The sequence below is a fragment of the Sinocyclocheilus grahami genome, unplaced genomic scaffold (genome assembly GCF_001515645.1).
Source record: "Sinocyclocheilus grahami isolate Dianchi unplaced genomic scaffold, SAMN03320097.WGS_v1.1 scaffold294.1, whole genome shotgun sequence".
Taxonomy (NCBI): domain Eukaryota; kingdom Metazoa; phylum Chordata; class Actinopteri; order Cypriniformes; family Cyprinidae; genus Sinocyclocheilus; species Sinocyclocheilus grahami.
In genome coordinates this window covers 1454616-1482383 of record NW_015505473.1, presented here as the reverse complement: position 1 = coordinate 1482383, position 27768 = coordinate 1454616, and the positions used below count along the sequence as shown (strand labels likewise).

At 34.5% G+C, this 27768-nt stretch overlaps 1 protein-coding gene across 1 annotated transcript in view; it reads left to right on the top strand.

The window, feature by feature from the left end:
• The window catches only part of LOC107600894 (collagen and calcium-binding EGF domain-containing protein 1-like), a 60356-nt gene extending 32812 nt beyond the window's left edge, over positions 1-27544 (top strand). Inside the window, exons 3-11 of the mRNA XM_016292871.1 lie at positions 7677-7729; positions 8607-8741; positions 10574-10711; positions 13582-13688; positions 16394-16502; positions 16599-16738; positions 24294-24334; positions 26843-26904; positions 27024-27544. Coding sequence (XP_016148357.1) covers positions 7677-7729; positions 8607-8741; positions 10574-10711; positions 13582-13688; positions 16394-16502; positions 16599-16738; positions 24294-24334; positions 26843-26904; positions 27024-27298 — 1060 coding nt within the window. The 3' untranslated portion in view covers positions 27299-27544. The remainder of the gene's footprint in view (positions 1-7676; positions 7730-8606; positions 8742-10573; positions 10712-13581; positions 13689-16393; positions 16503-16598; positions 16739-24293; positions 24335-26842; positions 26905-27023) is intronic.
• Positions 27545-27768: the final 224 nt, after the last annotated feature.

The window sequence follows — 27768 nt, the reverse complement described above, 5'->3', positions numbered from 1 at the left end:
ACTAACTATTAACTAGTAACTAACTATACTTTTGCCCCAATATACTCCTAATTACTGCTTATTAAAATTTTGTAAAGTAGTTGTTGACAATTATGTTTAAGAATTGGATAGGAATTGGGTAGGATTAAGGATTTTAGAATAAGGTCTTGCAGAATAAGACATTAATATGTGCTTTTTAAGTAATAACAAACAGCCAATATCTCAGTAATATTCATGCTAATAATAACCAACTAGTTAATAGTGAAAATTGGACCCTAAAGTGTTACCAATATTCTTATTATCTCACCAAAGTATTTAAAGTGAGAAGATTACATAAAAAGCATGCATTTTAAGGTTAGACTTTTTTATGTTAAATCCACTATTGATTTGTTTATAAATGTTCTACAGTCCATACACAGTATTAAGTTCAATTACATAAGAAGTAACTGTATTTAAATTACAGAAAAAAATAGAGTAATCCCTTACTTTACTTTTTCAAGGGAAAATACTAATTACTTAGTAACTAGTTACACCCAACACTGTCTATATAGTGCATTTTATTTAGAAGAAACATGCTTGAACACTTACCAAGCACAGACTCATGATTAGTTTTGTGTTTTCAAGCTTCTCAGATTAAACCAGTGCTGTGTCACACAGATAATATGAATCGGTGTAAGTAGCCGTGGTCTATATAAGACCTCAGCACAGAACATCTGGGGTCGCTCAAGGCAAAATATTATAGCTCTTGTGAAGTTTCGTATATTTACATAGTTTTGGATTGTGTGATGTATACAGTATAGTTTGATTCTGTGTTTGAACATTTATGTCTCTGTTTAGGTCATTACGGGATTTGGTCCAGCTGGATTTCATGTTCTTCTATCCATTAAGCCTGTATAATTTTTCATATTAATGATGCACACACTAATAAATACTTTCGTGCAGTGCAGATTCAGTTCCTAAAATCCCTATTTGCATGCTTCATGCGGCATCACATCCAGTATATAACTAAATTACACTTTATGTTGAGGTATTATGAAGACGTTATGTTTACAATATAAAAAAGCTAAACCTAATAATTGTATAATTTGTATTATGCAATACTCATGATAGATTTCAAAGTTTGGGTTTTATGTGTCTTTATTAAGTGATATTTCAAAAATTAAATAAAGTTAAACTATGAATATTTGTGAGGCACCAGATGGATGGAAACCTGATCATAAACAGCTCTGAGAGTCAATAAACAAAGCTTTAAAAATATTTTTGGAAAGCTTACCCTAGCAGACACAGGTCCAGGGTCAGTTCTGGCTGTTCTCTCTGTGCGTTCTCTCTGAGTGTTGTGTGTTTGTTAAGATAGGGACATATCAGAGTTTGTGTATTTGTGGAGGATCAGGGTGACTTTGGTGTCAACATACCAGGAAAAACAGAGATTTTCTCTTTTGGATCTCATTGTACTTAAACCTACCATCCTTAATATCCTCCTGGATGTGTTTATGGAAGTTCTTTGATTTTTAATTACAGACTTTACTATCCTGAGCACAGTTTGAGACACTGTTGAGATATGTGAGTTTAATACAGATTTTCCCCTTTGTTTTAAGGGAAATATGCAAGAAGCAAGAGACTTGCTTAAAATATTCATTTGCACTTCATTTAATCTGAAACACTTGAGATCTTATTTGCATATGTTGCAAATTGACTGCTGTATTGTAACCCATGACATGTGTTGTTTATGTTTCTATAGTGGCAGTGTGCATATGCATGTGTGATTTTACTTTGGTAGAGTAAATGTGACCCTGAGTGTCTGTGTGTACATGAATGCAAACATGCATCGAAGTGTGAAAATCACCTCCACCTCGTTCTGCTCTCACACCCATCATCACCTCCCACAGCAGGAGATCTGTGCCTCTTCTGTCCTCCTCTTCCACTTCTCAGTGCTTCCACCCCATTGACTCTCTCAGTTTCTGATGCTTTTCACCATATAAATGTCAGTTACAGCGCTTGTGTGGCACTGCACAGTTGATTTTACAGCTCTGCGCAGACGCAGCATGGGTCTTATTGAGTTCAGAATTTTTTTACTGGGTACTTTAATGTAAGGACTTAAATATTCACATGTAGCTCACATTAAGCTATCGTATGGCTTCAGAAGTAACACAGAATCATTCGAACAATCAGAGAGAAAAAAAAATTTCTCAGATTTGGATCAGCTCTCTCTGATCGATACCCGATCCGAGAAAAATGGCACTATCGGAGCCGATACCCGATATGAATATCGGATCGGCGCATCCCTAGTAAGAAGGCAGACCATCCTACCATGATCTCTCTTATACACTCTTAAAAATTAAGTTTCTTTTGCATATACAAAAAAGATTTAAAGTTAAGGTTAGTTCACCCAAAAATGAAAATTCTGTCATTAATTACTCACCCTCATGTCATTCCAAACCCGTAAGACCTCCATTCATCTTCAGAACACAAATTAAGATATTTTTGATGCATCCCGTGAGCTCTCTGACCCTCCCATAGACAGCAAGTGTCCTTACACGATCAAGGTCCAGAAACGTAGCAAGAACATCTGTAAAATAATCCATATGACATCAGGGGTTCAACCGTAATGGGGGAAGTCGTGGCCTAATGGTTAGAAAGTCGGACTCGTAACCCAAAGGTTGCGAGTTCGAGTCTCTGGTCCGGCAGGAATTGTAGGTGGGGGAGTGAATAACCAGTGCTCTCTTCCACCTTCAATATAACGAATGAGGTACCCTTGAGCAAGGCACCGAACCCCCAACTGCTCCCCGGACGCCGCAGCATAAATGGCTGCCCACTGCTCCGGGTGTGTGTTCACTGCTGTGTGTGTGCGCACTTAGGATGGGTTAAATGCAGAGCACTAATTCCTAGTATGGGTAACCATACTTGGTCACATGTCACTTCACTTTAAAGTAATTATACGAAGCTACGAGAATACTTTTTGAATAGAATACTTCCGCGTGGCGCAGCTGACACAGAACAGCATACGTAGTTTACGTTCAGTGGATACTCTCCAAAATGGCGCCAGGTGAGACGAATTGTTGAATAAAGTTGTTTTTTTTTCTTTTGTGCACAAAAAGTATTCTTGTAGCTTCGTAAAATTACAGTTGAACCCCTGATGTCACATGGATTATTTTACCGATCTCCTTTCTATGTTTCTGGACCTTGATCGTGTAAGGATACTTGCTGTCAATGGGAGGGTCAGAGGTGTTAAGTCTTATAACAATATACATACTGTATTAGATCACAGGAAAGGGATAGTTCACCAAAAAATGAAAATGTTGTCATTGATTACTCACCCTCATGTCATTCCAAACCATGACCTTCGTTCATCTTCAGAACACAAATTAAGATATTTTTGATGAAATCCGAGAGCTTTCTGACCCTGCAGATTAGAGTCAGTGCTCTATGTAGAGTCAGAAAGCTCTCGGATTTCATCAAAAATATCTTCATTTGTGTTCTGAAGATGAACAAATGTCTTACGGGTTTGGAACAACATGAGGTTGAGTAATTAATGACAGAATTTTTGTTTCTGGGTGAACTATCCCTTTAATTTTTTGGTCCCACTTTTTTTTATTAAGTGGCCCTAAAACCTGTGTACTTACATAGTAACTAGATGTGTACGTAGTATGTAACCACAGTGTAAGTACACATTGGTACATATTATCTGGAGCTGTAATATTTCTGTAACTACACACATGTAACAACCCTCCGAATGGTTTGTGTAAGTACAAATGTGTAACAGGACATATATAACTACATTTTGTAACAACAATATGTATATATTGATCCAGGGGGTGGAGATGGGTAGGTTTAGGGGTGGAAATGGGATCCAGGGAGTGGAGATGGGTAGGTTTAGGGGTGGAAATGGGATCCAGGGAGTGGAGCGGGGTAGGTTTAGGGGTGGAAATGGGATCCAGGCGTGGGAAGGTTTAGGGGTGGAAATGGGATCCAGGGGGTGGAGATGGGTAGGTTTAGGGATATGTATAGTGGGAGGAGTTGGATGAGGCCTGTCGCAATAATCAATATATCGACTTATGGCGCAATATATGTACATGACCTCAATAATTTTTGGTGACGCAATATATCGCCCATTATATATACTTAAAAATTAATGTCACTATGTTTTGTACATTCCATTTGCGCCTGTGTCTTTTGCAGCTTCTTGTACATAACGTGGTGTAGTCATGATGTGCTAGTTCACATTTAAAAAATGCTTCTACAAAAAAAGTTTCATCTGCAGATATGGCCTTGTTTAGGGATCTGTGCCTTTGTGCATACGGACATCTGACTGCTAAGTAGAGATTGTGTTTTTCAGCAATAGTGCTGTGCACTCTTAATTTACAGAGAAAAGAAGATCAGGGGAAAATCTGTAGATGGAAAAATATCCATACAAGTTCTTTTTTTTCTACTTGTTACTTTGCACTTTTTGTTAGAAAATGTTTATTTACTATTTATTCAGGTTTTTTAAGGTATCTAATATTTTGATACTTAATTTCCATGATCTAAATATTCTTAAACAATTTGAGTTTGTTGTCATTTGGAAGTGTGTTGGCCTTCTTGCATTATTATGCTGTTACATTATGATTATATATTCAGTGGCATAAAACGGTATTTAAAATGACAATAATATCGCTTATCGCAATTATTTCTGGGGCAATATATTGCACAACAAAAAGTTGTTATCGTGACAGGCCTAGCTGTTAGTCCTGTTACACGTTTGTACTTTCATTACCAAAAAGTGTTGTTACCAATGTCCTGTTACACATTTGTATTTACACATACCATTCAGTGGGTTGTTACATATGTGTAGTTACACAAACATTACAGCTGTAGATACTATGTGCCAATGTGTACTTACACTAGTTACATACTATGTACACATCTAGTTACTATGTAAGTACACAGGTATTAGGGCCACTTAATATAAAGTGGGACCAATTTTTTTAATCAAGTCCTTGTAATTTGGATTTTTTTTTATTAAAAGTTTTGTTACATTATAGGTTAATGTGTAAAAGCTTAAAAATTAAGCTTCTTTGGCAAAAAATAAATAAAATTATTTATTTATTTATTTATTTATACATACTATATAGGGTTTTTGTAATTGGCTATGCTATTTTGGTCATTTTATTATAAAGTGTTTTTACATTTATAGGTTCATAAGAGAGTAAAAATGAATAGTTTTGCCAACAAAAAAAAAAGCATTTATTGCTACATAGATTTATTTGAAGCATTAACACAGATAAACAACCATTAAAAGGTTAAAGGTTCTCCTATGGCATCATAAGAACATTCAGAGGTTCTATTATTTCATCATAGTTCTAATTCTATCGCATCATAACTTCAAAAGTTTCTCCTTTGACATCAAGAGTGAAAATGTATCGCTATGGAATCAAACTTTAAAATCGCTTTTGAAACCTTCATTAGGAGTTTAGAAAGGGACAAACACCCAGAGTCTGCATCTCAGTAGCCTGAATGCTGCAGGTTCTTGTTAGCGTGGGAAAATTCTTTATCTTGGAGGGAACTCCAAAGACACTCATTAGCTCTGGGCAACATAAAGCAGGAAAAAAGAATAGTGTGGTGTGGAAAGACTGCGTGTCTCTCTGAAAACAAGCTAATGTAGTCAGTATTTCAAGTCTATTAAGTTCAATGCCAAGTCGTGGTTCTTAAATATTCTTTAATTATCAGTGATTTCTCCACTCCTTAATCAAAATTTTCAATATTTAGATCTTGCAGTTTCGTTTCTGTAACGGAATTTCATATGGTTCCATGTAGTTGAAGTCTATTTTATGTGTATTTATTATTTTTTCAAGATACAGATGGTGCCCCTTAATATTGAGAGGGTTTACTGTGTTTGGTTGTAGGTTTGTGTGTGTGAGAGAGATTTGTAAGTGATTGTAGTTCCCGATATTTTCATCTCGAACATCAAACAAACCAATAAAGTTTTCCTGTGTGATTCAGACCACCTAAACAGCTCCCATGATTCAAACCATACCAGCCCACCGTTGCCCAGCTCAGACCCCTTACTTCGTCTGCGACTGTAAAAGTGATTGCATGGAAATATATTAGCTGTTTATAATCGTATGAACTTGTAAACCAGTGCATTTAATTGTTTAACATGCTGATATGCTTTTTTAATATGCACCATTTAAGCATTGTTGTTTAGTTTGCTTCCAGATTAGACCAACAGAGCTTACTCTGGCAGACTAGACTAAACAGTTCCACAAAATTTGTGAGTAATACTGTTGGAAAGGATATCACCATTACTTAATATCCAAATTCCATTTCCCCCCGTTGTATTTTTAGTTTGTCTTTTTTGAGCATTGAAACATTTGGGAATCATTGAAGCATAGTGTTGAAATGAATCATTTCTGTTAGTGCTTGTGAGTTGTTCCCTTGTCATTCCCGAAAGAGGAACATCTCCACGATGACCACTTAGAGCGGGAAAAGTTTGGGGGAATATTACTGTCTTACCTTGAAGGTGTTTTCCATCACTGTCCAGAAAAAAAACACCTTTTTTCCCTTTGGACCTTCACTTTGTCTGTCTCGTATTGTGGACATGGATTTCAAATTAAATACGATTAGGAAAATCGCAAAAACAGAAGAGTCACATTAATAATTCATGCAAGTTTGTTTCAGACTGGATTGAGGCCACGGTTCTGTCTTTTCCTTGGAGTTTCTTAGGCAAGCATCACTATTATTATTGCTCATCCGTTTAGTTGGAGGTTTGAATAAACCCAAATCCCTGAGTATTAAAAAACCCAGTTTGCTTGTGCTACAGATATGGATGATACCTCAAAACATGAAGCTTGTTGAAGATAGATTTGCTTTGATGCTTTTCTAAGCACTTTTGATTTTCCTGGCAAATGATAAAACAGGTGGGGAAAAAATATGATTAGGTTTTAAGAAATGGGCCTGTATGCAACTACTGCAACTACCCAGGAATCACATCCAACCACTTAAATTGCTGTTCAAAAGGTTTTTTCCCCCTCTTTTGTCTATTATGCTCACCAAGGCTGCATTTATATTTTTAAAGAATAGAATATGCTAAAAACAGTACGATTATTAAAGTTTCAAATATTATTTTTGTATTTACATTTTTTTTTAAATGTGTTGGCAAAGCTTGAATTCTTATTATATAGATAGATATTACATATCTTCTTATTATCAATGTTGAAAACAGTCTTGATGCTTAATGCGTAATATTTGAAACCATGCACAACTTTATATAGAACTTTTTCAGGATTCTTCGATTGATGGAAAGTTTAAAATAACATTTATCTGAAATAAACTCTTTTGTAACATATCTTTTCTGCAGAGCAAAAAATCTCAAAGTAATCTAAAATGTAGTCACAATACATTACATAAAATGAGTAACCTAGATTACATTACTAACTACAGTTTTCGTCCTGTAATCTGTAATCAGTAATGGACTAAAATTTGTAAGTAATCTACCCAGCTCTGCTTTTCTGTCATTTTTTATCAATTAAATGTGTCCTTGCTGAATGAGAATATAAATTTTTTGAAAAAAATAAATAAATAAATCTTAACCCCAAACTTTTGATTGGTAGTATAGCAACATCCTGACATCCATCTGTAATTGCCTAGTATCAAGTGTAACGCTTAATCACAATTTTGAAGAAAATATAAATGTATTTCTTTTTTTTTCTTCTCTCTTTCAGAAAGAAGTGCTGTGAAGGTTTTAAGTTTGTACTGGGACAGTGTATTCCAGAAGGTAAGACCTCTTTCCCTCACTCTCTTTCTCTTCCTACTCAGATTAGGCTCCTCTGGGTTGAATTTGCTCTGATATTTCTGGATGTGTTTTCCCTCGTCTCCCATTAGCATTCTAAATAAAATCATTCCTTTTGGAAACCGCTCAGCTAGTGCCTTTACTGTTGTTTTAACATTTCCAGCACACCTTTAAGAGCTTGGCAGAGTTTCCCCACCAGTAACGATAGCTTGATTACCTCGTGTGTATTTTTATAGTGGGAACAGGTCTGTATATTAGCTTATGAATACAGTAATATACTTCTAGATTTTTGGTTGAGGGGTTCAAACCAGTTTTTACTCGTAACTGTCAAATAAAAACATGCAATTATATTGTCTGCATTCTGCGGTTCCCCATGCCACATTGAGAGAGTGTATAGTGGTCCCCTTTGGGACAGTCTACAGCTTGTTTTTAAAGGCTTTTTTCTGTTTCTGAGCTGTTTGTGTTCTCTGGTGTCCTTACCTGCCCTCTCTCCGCTGATGAGAAACACATAAAGTAACGGCTGAGAATGGATACATATTTCCCTGACTCACATGGCGCTCCATGCTGTGTCTGAGATGGTTTGGCTCTTCTAGGAGAAACTGTGGAATAAGGAAAAGATGCGAGAATTCTTGGGCTGGAACTAGCAATACTGGCTTCCCAGATTGCAGAGTTTTGTTTTTACTATTATAATGAAACTAAAGGGAAAAGACGTTTGAAGTAGCACATTTGCATATGATTTTTGGAAATGACAGTTATATTGTGGGTTTTGATTTAAAGCTAGATTTGTTTATTTTATAGTCTTGTACTTTCCTTTCTTGTCATGTTTGTTTCTGTTTGTTTGTGGGCGTGTTTGTATATGCAGACTATGATGTGTGCGCTGGCGCCCCATGTGAACAGCAGTGTACCGATCATTTCGGTCGTGTGGTGTGCACCTGTTACCCTGGGTATCGCTATGACCGGGAACGACACAGAAACCGCGAGAAACCATACTGCCTGGGTAAGATTTTGCTCTTATTTATATTAAGATATTGAGAACAGTGTACTTCATTAGGTATATTGAATACATATGCAATATATTGCGGTGTTAGTCAGGGTTTGGCGTTAACTGAAACTTTTCACAGTCAATAAACAAAAATCGGCACACTGCCACTGCTGCTCTCAAAAATTTATAAAATCACATCGTTTCGACCCTAAGGTCTTCATCAGGCAAAAAAAATATTTTTTTTCAGGTTTCTTTTGCCTGATGAAGACCTTAGGGTCAAAATGTTGTGATTTTATAAATTTTGGAGAGCAGTATTGGCAGTGTGCTAATTTTTGTTTATTGACTGTGAAGGGTTTCATGATCGAGCACCTGCCCAAAGTTACACTCTCTTCATTAACTGAAACATTGCAAAGAAATTCAGTTGTGAATGCATCAATCACAAACAAAAAAAAATTGATTATGATAATATACCATTTTGCTCTTCAGCATAACTGTATGTAAATTTATTTTATTTTGTTTTGTTTTGTTTTATTTTATTTTTTGAGGTTTAAAGTGTACATTTACCCATTTTATTTTAATTTTTCCAGATAGATAGATAGATAGTAGGGGTGGAGCGGTTCAACTTACTCACGGTTCGGTTTGTGACACGGTTTTAGAGTCACGGTTTCAGTACGGTTCGGTATGCACTATGTTTAGGCAAAAACTATACTGTCAAATAAAAATAAAGAAAATAAGAATAATCTATCTAACTACAAGCAACAGCACAAATAACAGTGATTTTCAGTTTTTTTTTAGGTATGTCTAACATTAGTTTTCAGGTACAGAAATTGCATAAAGTAATAAAATGTAAAACAGCATTGCATATTTGACTGTATAAATTAAAGATGAATCTTTATTAAAGTTACAAAAGCTATTCAATCAAGAGCAGTGAGTGATTTCTTTGTTGTTGCTGTTTGATATTAAGAAAGTGCTGTCCCTTTAAGAGAATGCACTGATCCAGTGCACTGATACAGTACGTTCAGTCTGCTATGTCTGCTATAGGACACTTACCAAGACGGGCATTTTGACATAATTTTTGTGTGAATTTGTCCATTTAAACACAATACTTCAGAGAAAGCTTAATATTTGCACGCATTCTGAGGCGCGGGTTTGCACGCTTCGAATGAGCGCATGCACAAATCTTCTCACTGCGTGCACAACTGGCTCTTAAATGTTTAAACTGGCAAAGCTTAAATGAGTTTAGTTTAGCACAGATATCAACGTGTTCTGTTCAGGTCTCACCTGTGTGCGAAGCCAGAATGTGCATCTATCAACAGAAACATATATTAGCCGAACCCTGTTTTTTTTATGTGTTATAGCAAACAACCCATATTACAGATGCGTTGTCAGATTTAAGTTGAACCGCGGTCCTAGCGCATGCCAAACCGTGTGTGGAGAACCGTACGGTTCGATTTTTTTCCACGAACCGTTCCACTCCTAATAGATAGATAGATCATATGTAAATATAATTAGATTATTTAAAAAATTTGCATGATGGATATAGAATTTTACCCATTTTATTTGTATTTTATTTTTATATTTTTACTATTTTAGTAAATGTGTTAGTATACTCTATGGGTTGTTTTTAGTTCACAGGGTTGATTTTTCAATACCTTTTTAATGACAGCATCAGTGTTTCTTAAAGGGTCTGACCTCCCAAGTGTTAAGTTGATTTGATGGGAGTCAAATTTTGTTTATCAGGCTGATCTGACAGAATCGCTCCATGCCGCCCCAGGAGCGAACATCCCGTCTTTTGCACTTTGCCAACTTTCCGTCCCTCACACTTTCACTCTCTGTTCTTGCGTCAGACATTGATGAATGTGCCAACAATAACGAGACGGTGTGCTCACAGATCTGTGTGAACACCCCCGGCAGCTACCGGTGTGAGTGCGAGAAAGGCTTCTACCTAGAGGATGATGGGAAAACATGCACCAAGGGTGAGCGAGGTGAGTGTATATTCTCTGAATCTTTGTTTGTCTTTCTCAGCAACACTCTTTGTTCTTTTACTTTAGCTTGCTCGCTTTCTTTTTGGTCTTTCTTCTGTAGTTTGGAGTTTCCCAGACTTTTGTGGACGTATAAACCTGTTCATGGCTTGAAACTGTTCACAGACACCTCTTTCAGACTTTCAAAGTGTAATTGCTGAAATAATTACTGTAGCGAGATCCAGAGAAATCGTTGTTAACATGTAAAAGGTAATGAATCAACTTGGCAGTCATGTGTTTTGGTGAAGAATTTTGTCATGAACTTATACATTTTTATACTCTGTTTCAGTGGTTTTTAGTCAGTAGTTTTGTATTGAATAGCCGTGTTTTTTATCATGTAGTTCGTAATGCTTCATGGGATTGAAGTTCATTTCCACAGTTTTTATGTGATTTTTTCTTTTTTCAGTTTGAGAGCTGCTTTCCCATTAGAAGCTGCTTTTGCAAGCCTCACAGACAGTCCTGCTTTGATTCACCCAATGCATTTCTAGCAAACAGCAGAAATGGAGCCCAAAAAAAGGCGAATCACATGCGTTTTGAGGTTTTAAATAGAGCACAGAAAACCAGAGATATTTTTTTCCTGTCTGGACCTGACCATCCACAGATCTCTCCATCACACAGGTGTGGAAAGGATTGAGTATGGTCTAAATGCTCTGACAGGTCATGAATGCATCATCCAGTTAAAGCAGTGCAAACACAAAAAAACATGTACAGAAAATAAGCCAAGTGGAAAGGGTGGATGTTAAATTAAAATTTAAGTTTCTTTTTTGTATCTGAATAATTCCAGTGTCAAAATATATATCAATATTATAATTATTTTTACAATTATTAAAAACTATAAGAAAAAGTAATTATTTATTAATTTATTCATTTACTTAGCATTATTAGATGTCATATAAATGTGAAAAATGCATATCATTTTAAGATACATATATATTATTAATAAATGATTAAATTATAAATTAAATTATTATTTATTTATATTTTATATTTAATAATTATATTAATCATTTATATAAACAACAATTATTATTATTATTATTATTAATAGAATTGTTTATTTATTTATTATGGCATATTTATGACCAATATGGGGTGCTGTGTGTACATTAATGAGGGAAAAAAATTAACTTAAATGATTTTAGCAAATGGCTGCAATATAACAAAGAGTGAAAAATGTAAGGGGGTCTGAATACTTTCCGTACCCACAAATTATTAATTACATACATAACATATTACATACATTTATATTATAAATTACATAACATTTTTAGGGCCATTCATTTCATGTCAGATATGGTTTTGATCTTAGTCTCCTCGCTATTTACAAAAAAAAAAAAAATAATCCATTCTGCAGCCTCTTCTGGTTTGACACATTTATAAGGCATTGCTTCCTGTCTCCCTGCAGGAAGTCCACTGACCCATCGCGGTTAATGACTTGGGACACAAGCTAGCGGTTAGCATTAGCATCAATCACTCCTTCCTCTCCACTCCTCTGTCCATCTATCTTTTAGGCTTTCTTGTGGAGCGTATCAGTCATTCAGAGTTTCCTGACTGTGGTTTCCTCTCTTTTGGGTCAATTTGAGCACGAAACAAGATTGCAACAATCCAGATGTACGAAAAAGGAATTCTGGGAATTCCAGACCACTGAGATTACAGTGTGTGGATCAAATGAGGTTATCGGCTGTGAGTCAAACTAAGCTGTAGGAGTGATGGTGATATAGCTCAGCAGACTTCTGGCAGGAATGACAGTAGTTAGTACATTCCGATCAGGAGCTAGTATGTTTCTGATGATGCATGTATGGAGTGAGCCTCCATTGTGACCTTGAGCAAGACTTCAAATCCCTGTTATAAGTTTATGACACCGTTTTATGGCAACATTAGCTCTGTTTCAAAACCTTGAGAGCTGCCATGATGTCTATGGAATCTTATAAGCCTTACATGCCACATATTGGAGATTCCCATTTTTAAGTGCACTTAATTGTATTGAATGTGCACTTGTTGTGAATTCCCAATCTTAAAAGTATTTTAGTTGAATTGCTCTACTTTCAGATATGATATGAAAGAAATAAAAGGCCATATAAGTGTATTTAAAAGTGCACTTTAAAAAAGTGAAAGTTTTACTTAAAAGTACATTTTTCATTGTTTTAATAATTAAAAATATATTTTAAATGTACTAAATTGCAGCTTCATTGCAACTGTGTAATTACAAATATATATTTAAAGACATGACCATTTCAGTAGAAATTGTATTAATTATATTTTGGTTTCCAAGAAATGCTTGTCAGTAAATTTGACAGTGCACATATAATATTTCAAACACAATCTAAGGAATGCCATTGAAATTGCATACTTAAGCGAGTCAAAGAAGCACTCTTAACTAATTGTATTTAATATAATTTTTAACTATAATATATTGTAACTTGATTGTAAATATGCAATTGAGTGTCTGAAATCATTACATTCAGTTCACTCTTAAGTATACTATTTTAAACTTTATTATTACTCTTTTTAAAAGTATGCTTAAATGTACTTCTTTTTCACAAAGGTCAACACTGATTTCATTGAAATTTGATGTTACCATATTGCTAAACTAAGATGCATTACACTAAGCATAAAAATACATAGACACATATTGGGTACAACAGTCCATTTAAAAAAAAATGTTTAATTGCTTTCATTGGGAACTTTTGTATTGCATTAAATATGTGTATTGATAATCAATAGTTCTCTCAGCTTTTGCCATCATGTTTTAACTTTTTTGCTTAGCAGCTGATTCGTTTTAGCGTTGTCCATCAACCTTTCTTAACTTCCACATTCATGTTGTCTCTTTGCAGCTCCACTGTTTGAGAAGTCAGACAACGTCATGAAAGAGAGAACGTGCTCGGCCACATGTGAAGACTTCCATCAGATGAAGATGACCGTTCTCCAACTCAAACAGAAGGTGCCCTATTCCAGTTCCACCTGCTGGGCTTATTCGCTAAAACAAGCAGCATATTTCCTTTTATATGCATGTTTTTATTCCGTAGACGCGAGTCGACCCAACAAGAACCTACCTGCCAATGTTTCACGAGCAAGTCAGACTCAGGTTATACAAGTCTTCAGGGATGTGTTGGTGACTTTACAGGCGAAATAAAAAGCAATAAAGCACGGGCCGAACAGCTGAGCGATCTGGTAGTGTGACTTATGTCTGTCCTTGCTGCAGGCTAGTAAATCACGTTGAATGCAGTGATGCGGTTTAGACGGGCTGAGGGCGCAGAGTCAGTGTTCTGCAGTCAAAGCGAGACTGTCAACAAATCCACTCAGCACCCTCATGGTCACGGCGTGATATATAGCTCTTGTGCGTGTGGTCCAGCAGACTATGAGGAAAAAGATTGAGAGCAAAAAATGTATTGAACTAGTGAGAGTGAGGCAAGGCTTATGGTTCTGGGAGAACAAAAACATTGATATGATTGTTATGAATCGTTTCTTTGACCGTTGTTGTAACTTCCCCCCCCATTGTTTTGTTTGGAAGAGGAGATATTGGCTTGCTCAAGTTTTATTTATTAATTTATTTTTAGATTTATTAATGTTTTTGTTATTTCAGTTTAATGAAATGAAATTCTTTCTTTTCTTTACCTTTTGCCTCATCAAGTTCTCTTCCAAAAACTAGCGATCTTCCAATGCAAATGCTGTAATTATGATAATTTAGATTAGAATAGATTAGATTATTGAAATCCATTAAATAGCTGAAATTATATTTGCTTTTTAAGATGTCTTTGTGAAGAATGCAGTCCCAGAATGCAATGAGAAAAGCTCAGTAAAAAATAATCCAAGATAATAAATATACTTGATTAGAAAGTGTTTTTTTAAGAAATAATAGTTTTATTCAGCAAGCATGCATTAAATTGATCAAAAATGACTATAAAGATGACTGATGAAAATATTACAAAAGATTTCCATTTAAAGTAAATGCTGTTCTTTCAAACTTTTTAGAATAAAATAATATTCAAGCTGAAATAAATTACATTTTTAAACATATAACATATGTGCATTTTTTACATTACATTTTAAAATATTAAAATGGAAAAAAAAATTACAAGTATTTCAAAATGACTGTTTTTTTGTTTTTGTTTTTTTACAAATAAATGCAGCCTTGGTGAGCTTAAAAAGCATCTTCAACATTAAAACCTATAAACATTTAATAAATAAAAATCAAAAAGTTCACAAAATTTGTGGTCAGTATACAATTCAGTACTTGACAATATCATTATAAAATGTAAGTAAAATTCAAAATGAACTATTGTAGAGTACAGAGTATAGCATTCTTACCAAATTAGCCATTTATGTGGTTTAATGACTGTTAGGATTGTGCCTTAGAAGGTAGTTTACTATGTAGGCATTTGACTCCACTGTTTAATGGACACTGGTTGACCATTGTGGTTGACATTGGCACACGGAGCAACATGGGATTAAAATATGTGCAGTCCAAGGAACCCAGCACAAATCAAAACCAGAAACAATGACAAATGAGATTTAAATTGCTTGCAAAAGTGCTGGACACAGACACTTAAACAGATTTATGCGCTAGGCCTAAGGCTGTATCTACTGTGTGTGGCGAGACCTCAAAGGTCTGTGTGTGTGTGTGTGTGTGTGTGTGTGTGTACTGATGTCCAGAGCTCAGAGGTTAGAAGGTAATGGATACTTCCAGCAAGTTCTTTGAAGTGAAATACTCTGTAAAGAAGGCTTGTAAAAGACAGGCACTGATCTCAGTCCATCCACCAAGTTGAATAATTCAGAGATTTCCTGTTTTTGCGAACAGCATGTACACAGATGTTACAGTTTATAGATCAGATTACATGCTCACGTTACTTTGGTTTAAATTATAATTCTTTTATCTACCTTTTAATATTACATATTTTAGCCTTCCCCTCCTGATAGATGATTAGTAACATCCTTATACATTTTCTTAAAGGAATAGTTTAACCAAATTTAGTCACCATTATGTCACTGAATATGTCACATCTTAATGCAGTTCTTTTCCATATAAACATCATTCATAGTGACATGTCTGTCAAAAAATTCCATAAAATGAAAAAAGTAATATGTGGCTTGTAGTCTTTATTCCTAAATCATATATTTTTTTTAGTTTATTGTATTTCATTTTATTGTATTTTCATTTTTCATGTTTATTTAATTTTACTAGTCATTTTATTTTATATAATTTGTAATTTTATGTGACTTATTTTATTTTTATCATTTTTATATTACTTTTCCATTTTTTTTTATTTCATTTTCTATTTTTATATTTTATTCATTTCTTTTATTTTTATATTCTTTATTTTATATTTTGTATTTTATTTTATTTATTTTGTATTTATTTTTTTGCAGCATGAAGATTCTTTATTGAAGATTCTTACAGCAAAGAATTAACAACATTTTGGGTTTGGATTGGCATTAGAAGGAGCAAATAATGATATTTATTTTCATTTATGGGTTACTGTTCCTATAAAACTGAATGCAAATCTTGTGTTCTTGATTCTTTTGAGCTTCAGAACCAAAAAAAAAAAAGTGTATGTCATGTTTCTGTTGTCTTGTCTAGTACTATAGTGAGTGAAACACTGAGTCCCTGAATGCTCTGTGTGTTTTGTTTAACTCTTCTTTCATCAGATTGCCTTGTTGCCGTGCAACACAGAGGTCAATAAACAGATGACCAGTGAAAAGATGATGATGACGCACTCATTCTTACCTGGATCTCCAGGGCCACCTGGCCCTGCAGGTGAGCTTTGTTGATATGCTGCTTATTATTCTGTTTCTCCATTCTTTTCCCAATGCCACTCTTCTGTAAACCTGTCTCTTTTTATGTCTCTCTCAGGGAGCTCAGGACCCAAAGGTTCCCTTGGTCCCCCAGGACAAATGGGGCCACCAGGCATGCCCGGTCCTAGAGGCGACATGGGGCCCATGGGGCCCTCACCGGACCTGTCGCATATCAAACAGGGACGCCGTGGCCCAGTGGTACGTATCAGTCTTCATAAGTAACCTAAACACTTATCAGCTGTAATCAGTATCTAAAGTGTCAGATTTGAGGACTAATGTGCTCTAGTTAATTTTCCTGCATCTATAATAATTAGTCTAGCATAAGCATACAATCTGATTGCACTACTCCATTAATTCTTGATGTTTTGCGTGGGACACGGTGCAGTGGTGTTGTTTTCCAATGCCATTTGTCTCTGCCGCACCATTAAGCTCTATGAAGATAACTTGCTTTGGCTCAGCATCTATTTTGTGACATCTGGGTGGCCTTTGGTTTACATTCTTTAATATCAGTCTAGATGGATGTCCACATCTATTATGATTTACTAAAGGATGTACTAAAGCAGGTTCAAGGCTATAATACAGAGGTTGCTCTATTCTATGCCTGGAAATCTACTTTCCTTCTAAGGTTTATTTCTAGTGCTCGTATAACACACAGACCTGTCGTTGTTAAATGACCCTTGAGACCTTGAGTAAAGGCCTGTTCACACCTGAAGGAGCTAAATGACATGAAAGTAAACAGTAATTGCAAAAAAAAATGTTTCTTGTAATAGTCGCCTCACTGGGGGGACTAAGACACTCTTTTCTGTAAAGCTGATGTTGAAAGGATAAGCACTATTTTTTATTTTATTTTTATTTTTGTGAAAAGTGATAGATACCCAGTTAAAAAAAAGCTTTTTATTTGTGTGTGCAGGTGGTCTAGGTGGTGGATATAAGCTAAAATATAAAAATAATAATAATAAATCATGTTTTTTTTCATGTACCAATTTTAGTAAAATAATATATAAAACTATAATTGAATCAGTGTTCTTTTAGTATTATTTTATATTATTACAGTATTCGAATTAGCTTTTATTTTTTATATTTTCAGTTTTCATTTTACTTTAAGTCTTAGTAATTTTGTTATGTGCTTTTGACATTTGTATTGGTTAGTTTTTTTAATATCTATTATATATCTATTTATCATTTGTTTATTTTAATTTAAGTTTTATTTTTAGTCATTTTATTTACCTTAACCTAATTTATTTCAGTTAACTGCTAAGGCAACATTTCTAATTTTCATTGAAGTTGACATTTCATCAAATATTTATTTTTTACTTTTTATTTATATTTCAGTTGTGTGCATAATACGATGTAATATCATGTATTATATTTTCATTTAATAATTTAATTTTTTATTAAATTTTTTATTTATATTTCAGTTTTATTTAAATTATGGAAAACCATTTTTAATATGTACACATATTAAAAATACATTGTACATTATTGTATTTTATTATTGTACATAGGCCTGTCGCGATAATTAAATAACCGTCTAATCGCGATTATTTGATGTAACCGCGGTTGTTTCAGACAGCTGCGATTATTGTGCTTTTTATACGAGACAAGGGGGAGTCATACACCAAAAGAAACAGAAGAGCACCAGTTTGCTTTTCATGCACTGTATAGCCTACAAGTTTTTCAAAAATGAAAACAAAAAGAAAAGAAAAACTAATGGTGACAGTGCTTCGCACACCTTCGCGCTCGTTCTGACGCGGCGAGTATACTCTCTAAGCGCCGTTTCGTTATGCTTTCAGTTTCGTTTGCCGTTTGATGTTTCTCATATGCAACAGAAATTGCAGCGCTTATGAGTTCACCAACGCGGTGGTCGCGCCAGTGCGACCGCACAAAAAATTTTGTCGCACAGGCAGAAAAGACTTAGCCTTTGGCTAAAAATAGCAGATTATCATAGTTCAATATTTCAGAAGTGGATGTAAGAGTTAATAGAGATGCATTGTTGTGTTTGAAAACGTGACGTGTGTCCTTAATGCTGGAAATCTAAACTTGCTGGGATCAGGCATTTAGACATAACCACTGCAGGAAGTCAGGCCTCCAGGAGTAGGATTGAGCCCCCCTGCTGTAAAGATGATAAACATCGCATTACACTTACATTCTTAAGATGCTGAGTAACTTCCTAATTGTTAGTTGCACTTGATCTTCATTGTTACACAGCATTTGCAGATTTATTGAGCCAAGCTTCATTTTAGACACAGCATGAAGGTGTTGCAGCTCACTGACCTGTGGTTGCTTTCGACGGTGACACGCTTTACACTTCCTGTTATGGACTGTTAACCCTCATTACTCTTTCACACATTCTTCCCCAGACCGACGGACATAATGAATTATCATCTCACACACACACACTTTTTCACACTCAAATTACAAGCGCTGTGAATCACAGCAGACTTTCTAACGTTAACCTCTTCAGCCGAACCATCACTTTGCAATATGTGTGTATCTAGCCTCTGGAGACAATGTCTTAAGTTCACGACCGTGGATATTTGTAGATCTACTGAGCAATCCGGTATGTTGTTGACACTAGAAATGTCACTGAATGTTTTCTTTAAACACTTCAGATGCATTTGTACTTGAAATATTTTTACTCTAAGGTCACGAACGCTGAGTAAATCTGTACTGTCTGGTCTCATTTGGGACTTAATCAGTTTTGAGCTCTCATAGCCATGGAATTCTTTGTTTTTGGATGCAATTCCACTTCGTGTTTGCTTTTACGGGAGGCTCTTAATAGTTTCAGCAGCCTTGTAAGAGTGAAACTGGATAAGCAGGTGCAGGATCGGTTTCATTTGCACTCATATCATCACACTCAGAGTGTTCGCACTTCTAGCATATGTGGTTGTTGGCTTTTGGACCAATGAGAGTGCAACAAAATATCCTGCTTCTCACGGTTGCTTTGGTCTGCTTGGGACAAATCTAGATTTATGTAAAGAGATTGTGCAAATTTATCACACTGTAACACTGCAAGGCTTAATGGACTGATCCAGTATTTTGACACACACACGTTTTTATGTCCTGATCGTTTACATTGACTTAAGATATTACTGACTGTGTTTACATTTAATGCTCTGCCAAGACACACTTTTTTTGACGTGAAGTACCATTAACAGTTTTTATGTTAATCATTGTGCCATATCAAAGTGACCCTGCCAAAAAAAGATATACGCTGTCTCATTTTCAAAGACTGCTTACAGTAACATCCCATCATTCATGCGAATTATATCATTAGAGTACAATTCAACAACAAATGTCAGTAGTGATTGCTTGAGCATACAGCTGCCACCATGATGCCAGGGTGTGGTGGAGTGGTTGCAGGGCATTGTTATACAGACTTTACATTCTTCCTTGAGTTGTGATGGCACAATCACAGGCAATTAGAACAGATTTGATGTTTAATTTAGGACCACATTTGAAAGTTGACCAAATTTAAAATAATAATTTTTAAAAATCCAATCACACTTATTATTTTTTTTCTTTTTACATGTATGCAGCAATGTCTGTGATATTTTTAATATATAAGATATAAGATTTTTTTTTTGAAAGCAGAGCTGACTCAAATATGCTTGTACACATTTAGGCTATACATATATACATGTATTATTATTAAATATTTTTATATTACTCAATTAATTCATTAATTAGTAAATATTAATATTTAACTAAATTACATTTTAAATTTAAATAAAGTATGGAAGTGGCTTTAAGTTCAATTAAACCAACATTCTTACTTTATTTTGGCATTTTCATAAAAATGGCATTTCAAAATATTTAAATATTAATACATTTATTAATTTATAACATTACTATTTCAATGTATTTAAATAATTGTATTACTTTTTTAATTGTAATTTAATTGTATTAATATTTTTATATTATTTTAATACATTTTAATATTAATGTTATCAATTAAGAAATATATACATTTTAAATCATAAAACATAAAAATCATAAAACATTTTATTACATTTTTCATTTAAAGGGCTCATATGATGTTGCTAAATAGAACATTATTTGGTGTATTTGGTGTAATGAAATGTGTTTATGCGGTTTAAGGTTAAAAAAACTGATTATATTCCACATACTGTACGTTGTTGTTTGTCCTTTATGCCCCGCCTTTCTGAAACACGTCGATTTTTACAAAGCTCATCGGTCTGAAAAGCGAGGTGTGCTCTGATTGGCCAGCTGTCCAGTGCATTGTGATTGGCCGAATACCTCAAGCGTGTGACGGGAATGTTACGCCCCTTACCATACTGTGATGCTGTGTCCCGGAGCGACGAGACAAAAACATTAAAACCCATTATAAACGAGGCATTTGTTGCATCCAGTGGGGACATAATTATGGATTATAATGACTTATATGGTCTTTTTACGCATTGCGTTGCATCGCGCCGCGTAAATATAAAACCATGTCTGCATTTGTGATCGGAGAAATGACAAACAAGAAGCGCTACTCTACACTGCTCAAAACTCATGTTTGAATTGTCAGTGGCAAATTCTTTAAATATGAAAACCTACTTACAGACTGTGAGTCAGAACAGCCGGCATTGTAGTGTTACTCTCCCAGGATCAGGAAACAGTCCTCCATAAAATGCGCTGGACACATCTGAATATTTGGGTTGAACTGTTCTGGAACAGTGTTGTAAATACAACTTAACCACTGATTTCTAGTCGTGTCCTCTTTTAGAAGACCAAACAAAGTATTTTCGCTTTCGCAACGAAACACACAGCATCTCTCTGCGGCTGTGGCAGCATCAATAAATTTACGCCTTCTTTCTTTGCGTGAATATTTGGGCGGTGTTATGCAAATCTTCCCACACATGTGGGGGCGTGTTTAAACGAGGCATTTTAGGAGGGCGTGGACCAGTCTTAACTTTTATAAAGTTATCTTTTTGGGTTTGAGACTTTAGTCTTTGCAACTTTAGGGATCTTATCTATTCACGAACAGCTTGTAACACTCTAAAGAGAAAGGAAAACTTGAAATCGCATCATATGACCCCTTTAAATAAATGAGAGATTGGAAAGTTCATAAAGTGTCATAGAAGTTTATAAAATATCACGTTAACACTTTAGGCACTTTGAAACTTTAACTATTAATATTTAATGTTAATATAATATCATATAATATAATATTTGGTCACACTTTATTTTAAAGTCGAATTATCGCCATTAACAAACCATTAACTACAACTTTTGCCTCGAACTCATAATTTGCTGCTTATTAATAGTAATAGTAAGGTAGTTGTTAAATTTAGATATTGGGTAGGATTAGGGATGTAGAATATGGTTGTGCAGAATATGTGCTTTATAAGCATTAATAAACAGCCAATATGTTAATAATAGGCATGCTAATAAGCAACTACTTAATAGTGAGAGTTGGTCCCTATACTAAAGTGTTACCTAATGTTTTTGTATTAATAAATAATTTTACATATATTATTATTCAATTATTTTATTTTTAATTTTAATAAATAAATTTTAATGTTAACGTTATAAATTAATACATCTATTATTTTTTTAATTTACTTTAAATTACTTAATATTTATTTAGTTAGTTGATATTTAGTAGAGATGTGACTTTAATAGCAAGTGTCTAGCTGCATTTTTAGCTTTCCAGATTTTGCTATCGACTCATGCCTAGCTGGGTCACCTCCGCCTGGGCCGCCGTTTGAACACGTGTCCCCCAAACCCCCTGACCTTCAGCTGGCTGACCTCTGACTCTCTGAAGGGGGGCGTCTTTGCAGGTGGGGTGGAAACTAGGACGGGTAACAGGAAGCACTTTCATATTCCTTTTTTGTTCTTTTCTTCTAACTCTGTCCTCCGTTATCATGTTTGATCCTGTTCTTTTTGATTGTTGCTTGATATATTTCCTACCAGAAAGCTGGTTGTGTGCCAAACTTTTCTTATAGTTTGTGTGTGTAGAAACATTACATTTATCAATATACCAGAGCACAGCATTCATCCTACCTCTGGATGTTGACAAATGATAATGGCAATAACAGGGAAAAGGCTGACTGCGTTACTGCACATGGGTTGCTTTCTTTGGCCTGAGTGCTTCTTGAGGCCGACTGTTAACCCGTCCGATACAGTCGACCTTTTGCTTTTAATGCATTGGACCTCATCGCTGAAGCACAAGTCGTCAATGAAGAAAAATACTGCTGAAGTATTGCAGTAATTTATGAATCCTAGAAACATGAGCCCTTCAATGCTCTGGAGTCGTAGCTCATAACGTGAATTTAGTTCAAGAGTGCTCAAAGATTCAGTTCTTAATTTGATAAATGAGAAGTTATGCAGTGTTTTTGGAAAACGCTGGCTAAGGAGCTGCGTCTGTGGGATCTTGTAGTGTTTTGCATGTGCATAAATATAAGTCATGTGTAGTTATGGGCCTCCCCTGTCTGTCACAACCGCTCCGGCCGTGAACGCATGCCCTCGGTGTCTTTACTAAAGGACTGTTGACGTTGCTGCCGGCCCAGAACTAGCTCTCTCTAATCACCCGCATGAAGAATTCAATGCCGTATTTTTAGATTGATGAATCATGTTTTCCATTCTGGTACAAATATGGCTCAGATCTGCCCTAGAGATCTTGACAGGCATGATTTGATGTGTGAAAATATTTGAGAGTTGAATGAATAGGACCATCAAATCTATAATTCAATGAATATAAATATGTCTGTCTTGGAGAGCCTAGGGTCCTTAGTTTGGCCTTTAGCTGTCATATGGTTTTGGTCAGATAAAAAAGCTATTTTATGAAGCCTTTTCAGAGATGAATCTTTAAGCATAAATTCATGCATTCATTCATTCATTTAAAATAAAAAGGTATTTACAATATAATATTTTTACAGCATGATAGACTTCGTTACATTTGTGTTTCTAAACTGAACTTTTAAACAATTTTATATTATTTATTTATTTACTTATTTATGACCATTCTAAAGCTGCAAGTTTCATTAATAAATATTTTTATATTAACAATCACATTTTTTAACAATCAAATTGCTATATTTCTAAACTGAACTTTTTATACATGAACAACTGTATATTATTGATTGATTTCAATTCTAAAGCTGCAAGTTTCATTAATATTTTTTAATTCAATTTTAACATCACATTTTTTTTAACAATCACATTACTGTATTTCTAAACTTAACTTTTTAAACATGAACAACTGAATATTTTAGGTTCTTTCTATATGTACAATTCTCTTTTCTCTATTGAATTAGATCATATTTGTACAGCAAGATAAATATTTTTTTAACGATTATATCATATTTCTAAACTGAAATTTTAAACATGAACAATTGTATATTTTAGGTACTTTTAAATATGTGTGTATGTTATGTATGCATGTATTTATTTATCACAATTCTAAAGCTGCAAGTTTCATTAATAAACTTTTTTACAGCACAATAAAGACTTTTTATAAACTGCATTTTTCTAGTGATTTGCTTGCTGTTTCATGACTTCATATTAATTGAGAGACCACATGGAATATTTGTTTATTTTATAAATTGATTTGTTACATATTGAAAGGCAAACTGTTGATAAAAATTGGGATAAATAAATGTATAATACAGTATAAAGTACACATCTTTTCCTTATGCAGTCATAAAAAATTAAACCTATATATTTGATGGGGGAAAAGTCCAGTAATTTTAATAGATATGTATGGTTGTGTGTTTAATCGGGATGTTTTTGTGTGTGTTCGTAGGGTCCACCCGGGGCTCCAGGGAGAGATGGCATGAAGGTACGGTATGTTTTCTGTCTATCTTTATCTCTGTCCACTACTTTTCAAAGCTGTGGCCAAGGGCTGTTTTCCATGTGTGGAATTCAAATATTTGGAAAAACAGGATAAAGATGTTTAAGATCAATGGTGACCGATCGCTAATGAAATAAACTCTTGGATGGCGTCTGGTCAAATATGACATCATAGATGGCAGGACGAGTTGCAGATATTTTAGAATGTCAAAACACCATTATTACGTTCTTGAAATGGCAAATATGATTAGTCCAAATATTGAGGAAAATTACAAAGAGGGATTTCACAATTCACCATTGATAATCATGGTATATTAAAGCTTTGATATCATATATGTATTTTACCATATCATTGTATATTTTTATATAACTCTCTCAGAGTTTGTGAACTACAGATATTTTAAAGATATCAAGCATAGTACAGTACTGTCGTTCACTCTCAAGTCTAACCATTACCTGCTAGCTCATGGTCTTAAAACAGTACCAAAAAATGGACTGTTTTTGCTAAATATTATATAAAAAGTTAAAAGAATTGAGGTAGGTCTTTTAAAGCCAACTAGGCTAGGCTTGGAGACTGATTTATAGACAACTTCTACATTCAAATACATAACTAAAAATGAAACCAGAATCATTCTTTTCACAATTATACAAATGTATATGCAAATGTTCGAGATATTGCAAGTGCATATGAGTTCATATATGATATTTTTTGCATTACTGCATTTTGCATTACGTATATGATTTTTTGCATTACTGCGGCGGTAAAAAGTTGCCTTCAAATGTCTTATTTGTCACGTTATGCTGTTCAGGGAACACGCTGGAGTCACGAGGAAGCATTTAACAGTCTTTAATCGAAGAAACACTGGGAATAATCCACAACAGGAGCTTGAGCAACACACGTAGACCTGACAGAGACAGACTGCACAGACTGGGACTTAAATACAGGGGATGATTGGGGAAACACAGGTGCATGGGATAGCTAATGAAACTAATTAACAAAATGAGGACAGGAGCATGACCAAATAAGGGAACAGAAACCGGGGCAAAACATGACAGACAGTCCATGATCCTGACACTATTCTAGTGGTGTAACAATATATTCTCACAATATATTGCAATACAAAACTGCAGAAATATGTATTGATGATGTACGTATTGTGTATAGTTCACTCAAAATGAAAGTTTGGACAGATTTAATTAAACATAAAATAAGGTAAACCAAGAAGGTCACACATTTGAGCTTTCATGTTAATCAATTATTATCATTAAATTAAGGTTACACTTTATTTAAGGTGTCCTTGTTACAATGTAGTTAGGATTAAGGTCTGGTTTAAAGCTAGTTGCATGTAATTTTATGCATAATTTATAGTTGTTACTGTAGTAATTACATGTAGCGTGTAACAAGGACACTGTAAAAAACATTTAATAATATATAGAGAGAGAGAGAGAGAGAGAAAATTAAAATATATACATAAAAAATTATTTAACATTTTTTAAATGTATGTAGTCCATTCCTCATGTACGGTAATACCAAAATGTAACTTTTTAATGAACAGTGCTTTTGTTAACTGTTTATTATAAGTTTAAGAAGTAAAAATTACAAAAAAAACTATTTAAACCATTTCAGCTTTGTTTAAGGTATTGAGAGATCAATATCAAGTATCGAACTGAATCATGACATGAGTGTATTGTTACACCTCTAGTCAGTGCAATAAACCGGATGTTATTATTCAGGTAGCTAGCAATAAATATGTCAACAGTTTAACTAACTTTAAGCAGATTGATTGTCCCTTGATTGTCCGTAATTGATCTACAAGAGAAAACTGGCTAGAAGTACTCTTCACAGCCTTCAAATCAACACCAGTAATTCAGAACATACCTGTGTCGCTTTATGAATTGCACCTTCAGACATTTCAGAACACAACACAACCGAGCTAGCTTAGCCAGAAGCGTTTATGTTCACATATTTAGGTTTCAGGCCTACATAAGCACACTTTTCCAATGCAGAAGTTCAAGGTTGATCCATGTATAATGTGTGCACTTCTATTAGCCTACATGTTTGTATAGAAAGTTTTTGTGGCTTTGTATTCGCAAATCAAAAACATCTGGGCCGCTTACTACCTCTCCGTGAACATATATATATATATATATATATATATATATATATATATATATATATATATATATATATAATGCATGCATGCAAAAAATAGGAAATTGGAATAATGGGTAAATATTTTTTGTTTTCCTATTTTCAGTGATTTTGCATGCATTATTTTAGCCAAATCCTTAGAATGTTCAAAGTAAATTAATTTTAAAATGTGATATTTACATTAATTTAAATTATAAGACTTACAGTTTTATTATTCATGTATTTAGCTTAATTAACCGTAATTGATGGCAGTGCAGACAACTGCAAGCTGCTATGGTGCAACAGCAATCACTTCCGGTGTACACAGTGTTTAAAGAAATCTAAACTCTGAAAAGTTACTGTAAATCAAGTATCCAAGCTCAACAGGAAGGGAGGAACAGCTCATACAGGAAGATATACAGAAAGACAGACAGTATGTTGAAAATGTGACTCATCTGTATTTTACTTGATTGCTTAATGCCCATTTCTGTTAATCCTGTAGGTGTGGGATAACTCATACTCCAGCAACCTAGAATTTCATGTGATGATGAGTGTGTTTGTGTTTTCAGGGCCCGCCAGGATCCTTTGACTTCCTGTTACTCATGATGGCTGACATTCGTAACGACATCGCAGAGTTGCAGAACAAAGTGTTCAGCAGACCATTGCACTCCGTAGAGGATTTCCCATCTGCCCCGGACAATTGGAGGGACACCCAGGAAAGCCTGGACTTTGGCTCTGGAGAAGACTACAAACCCCAGATCCCGTCTAAGAGCACCAGGAAAAGGAAATTGCCCCGGACCTTAAATAATCCAGATTGGCCAATTTAAGATTGCCCTGGAACAGTGCCAGAACTGAAAGAAAGAACTGATTATAGAGAGAATGAGTAGTGTAAATATCACAGAATGACTGCTATTTAACTGTATACTCGTTGAAAAAAAGGCTGAATGTATTTCATTGTATGAAATTTCTATTTTTATAACATAAAGGATGTACATTTTGTATTTTGGGCGTTTTGAACATGTCATTTGTCAACCAGATACCTAACAGGTTACATATACCATGGTTATCTTGTTCTGGGGCCGGATTCACGGAACATTAAAAATAAAATTCTTCTTAAATGTTGTTTTATTTTTCTAACTAAAAAAAAGTTAAGAATATTTTGTAGTTGAAAAAAAAGATTAGGAAAAAAGATTCTGAAGATTAAGGGAACACTTAAGAAGAACTAAAATTCTTAAAAAGAGTGTTTTCCAACTTCAGTCTCTGAAAGACTGATGATTTTATTGGGTTGTTTCAAATA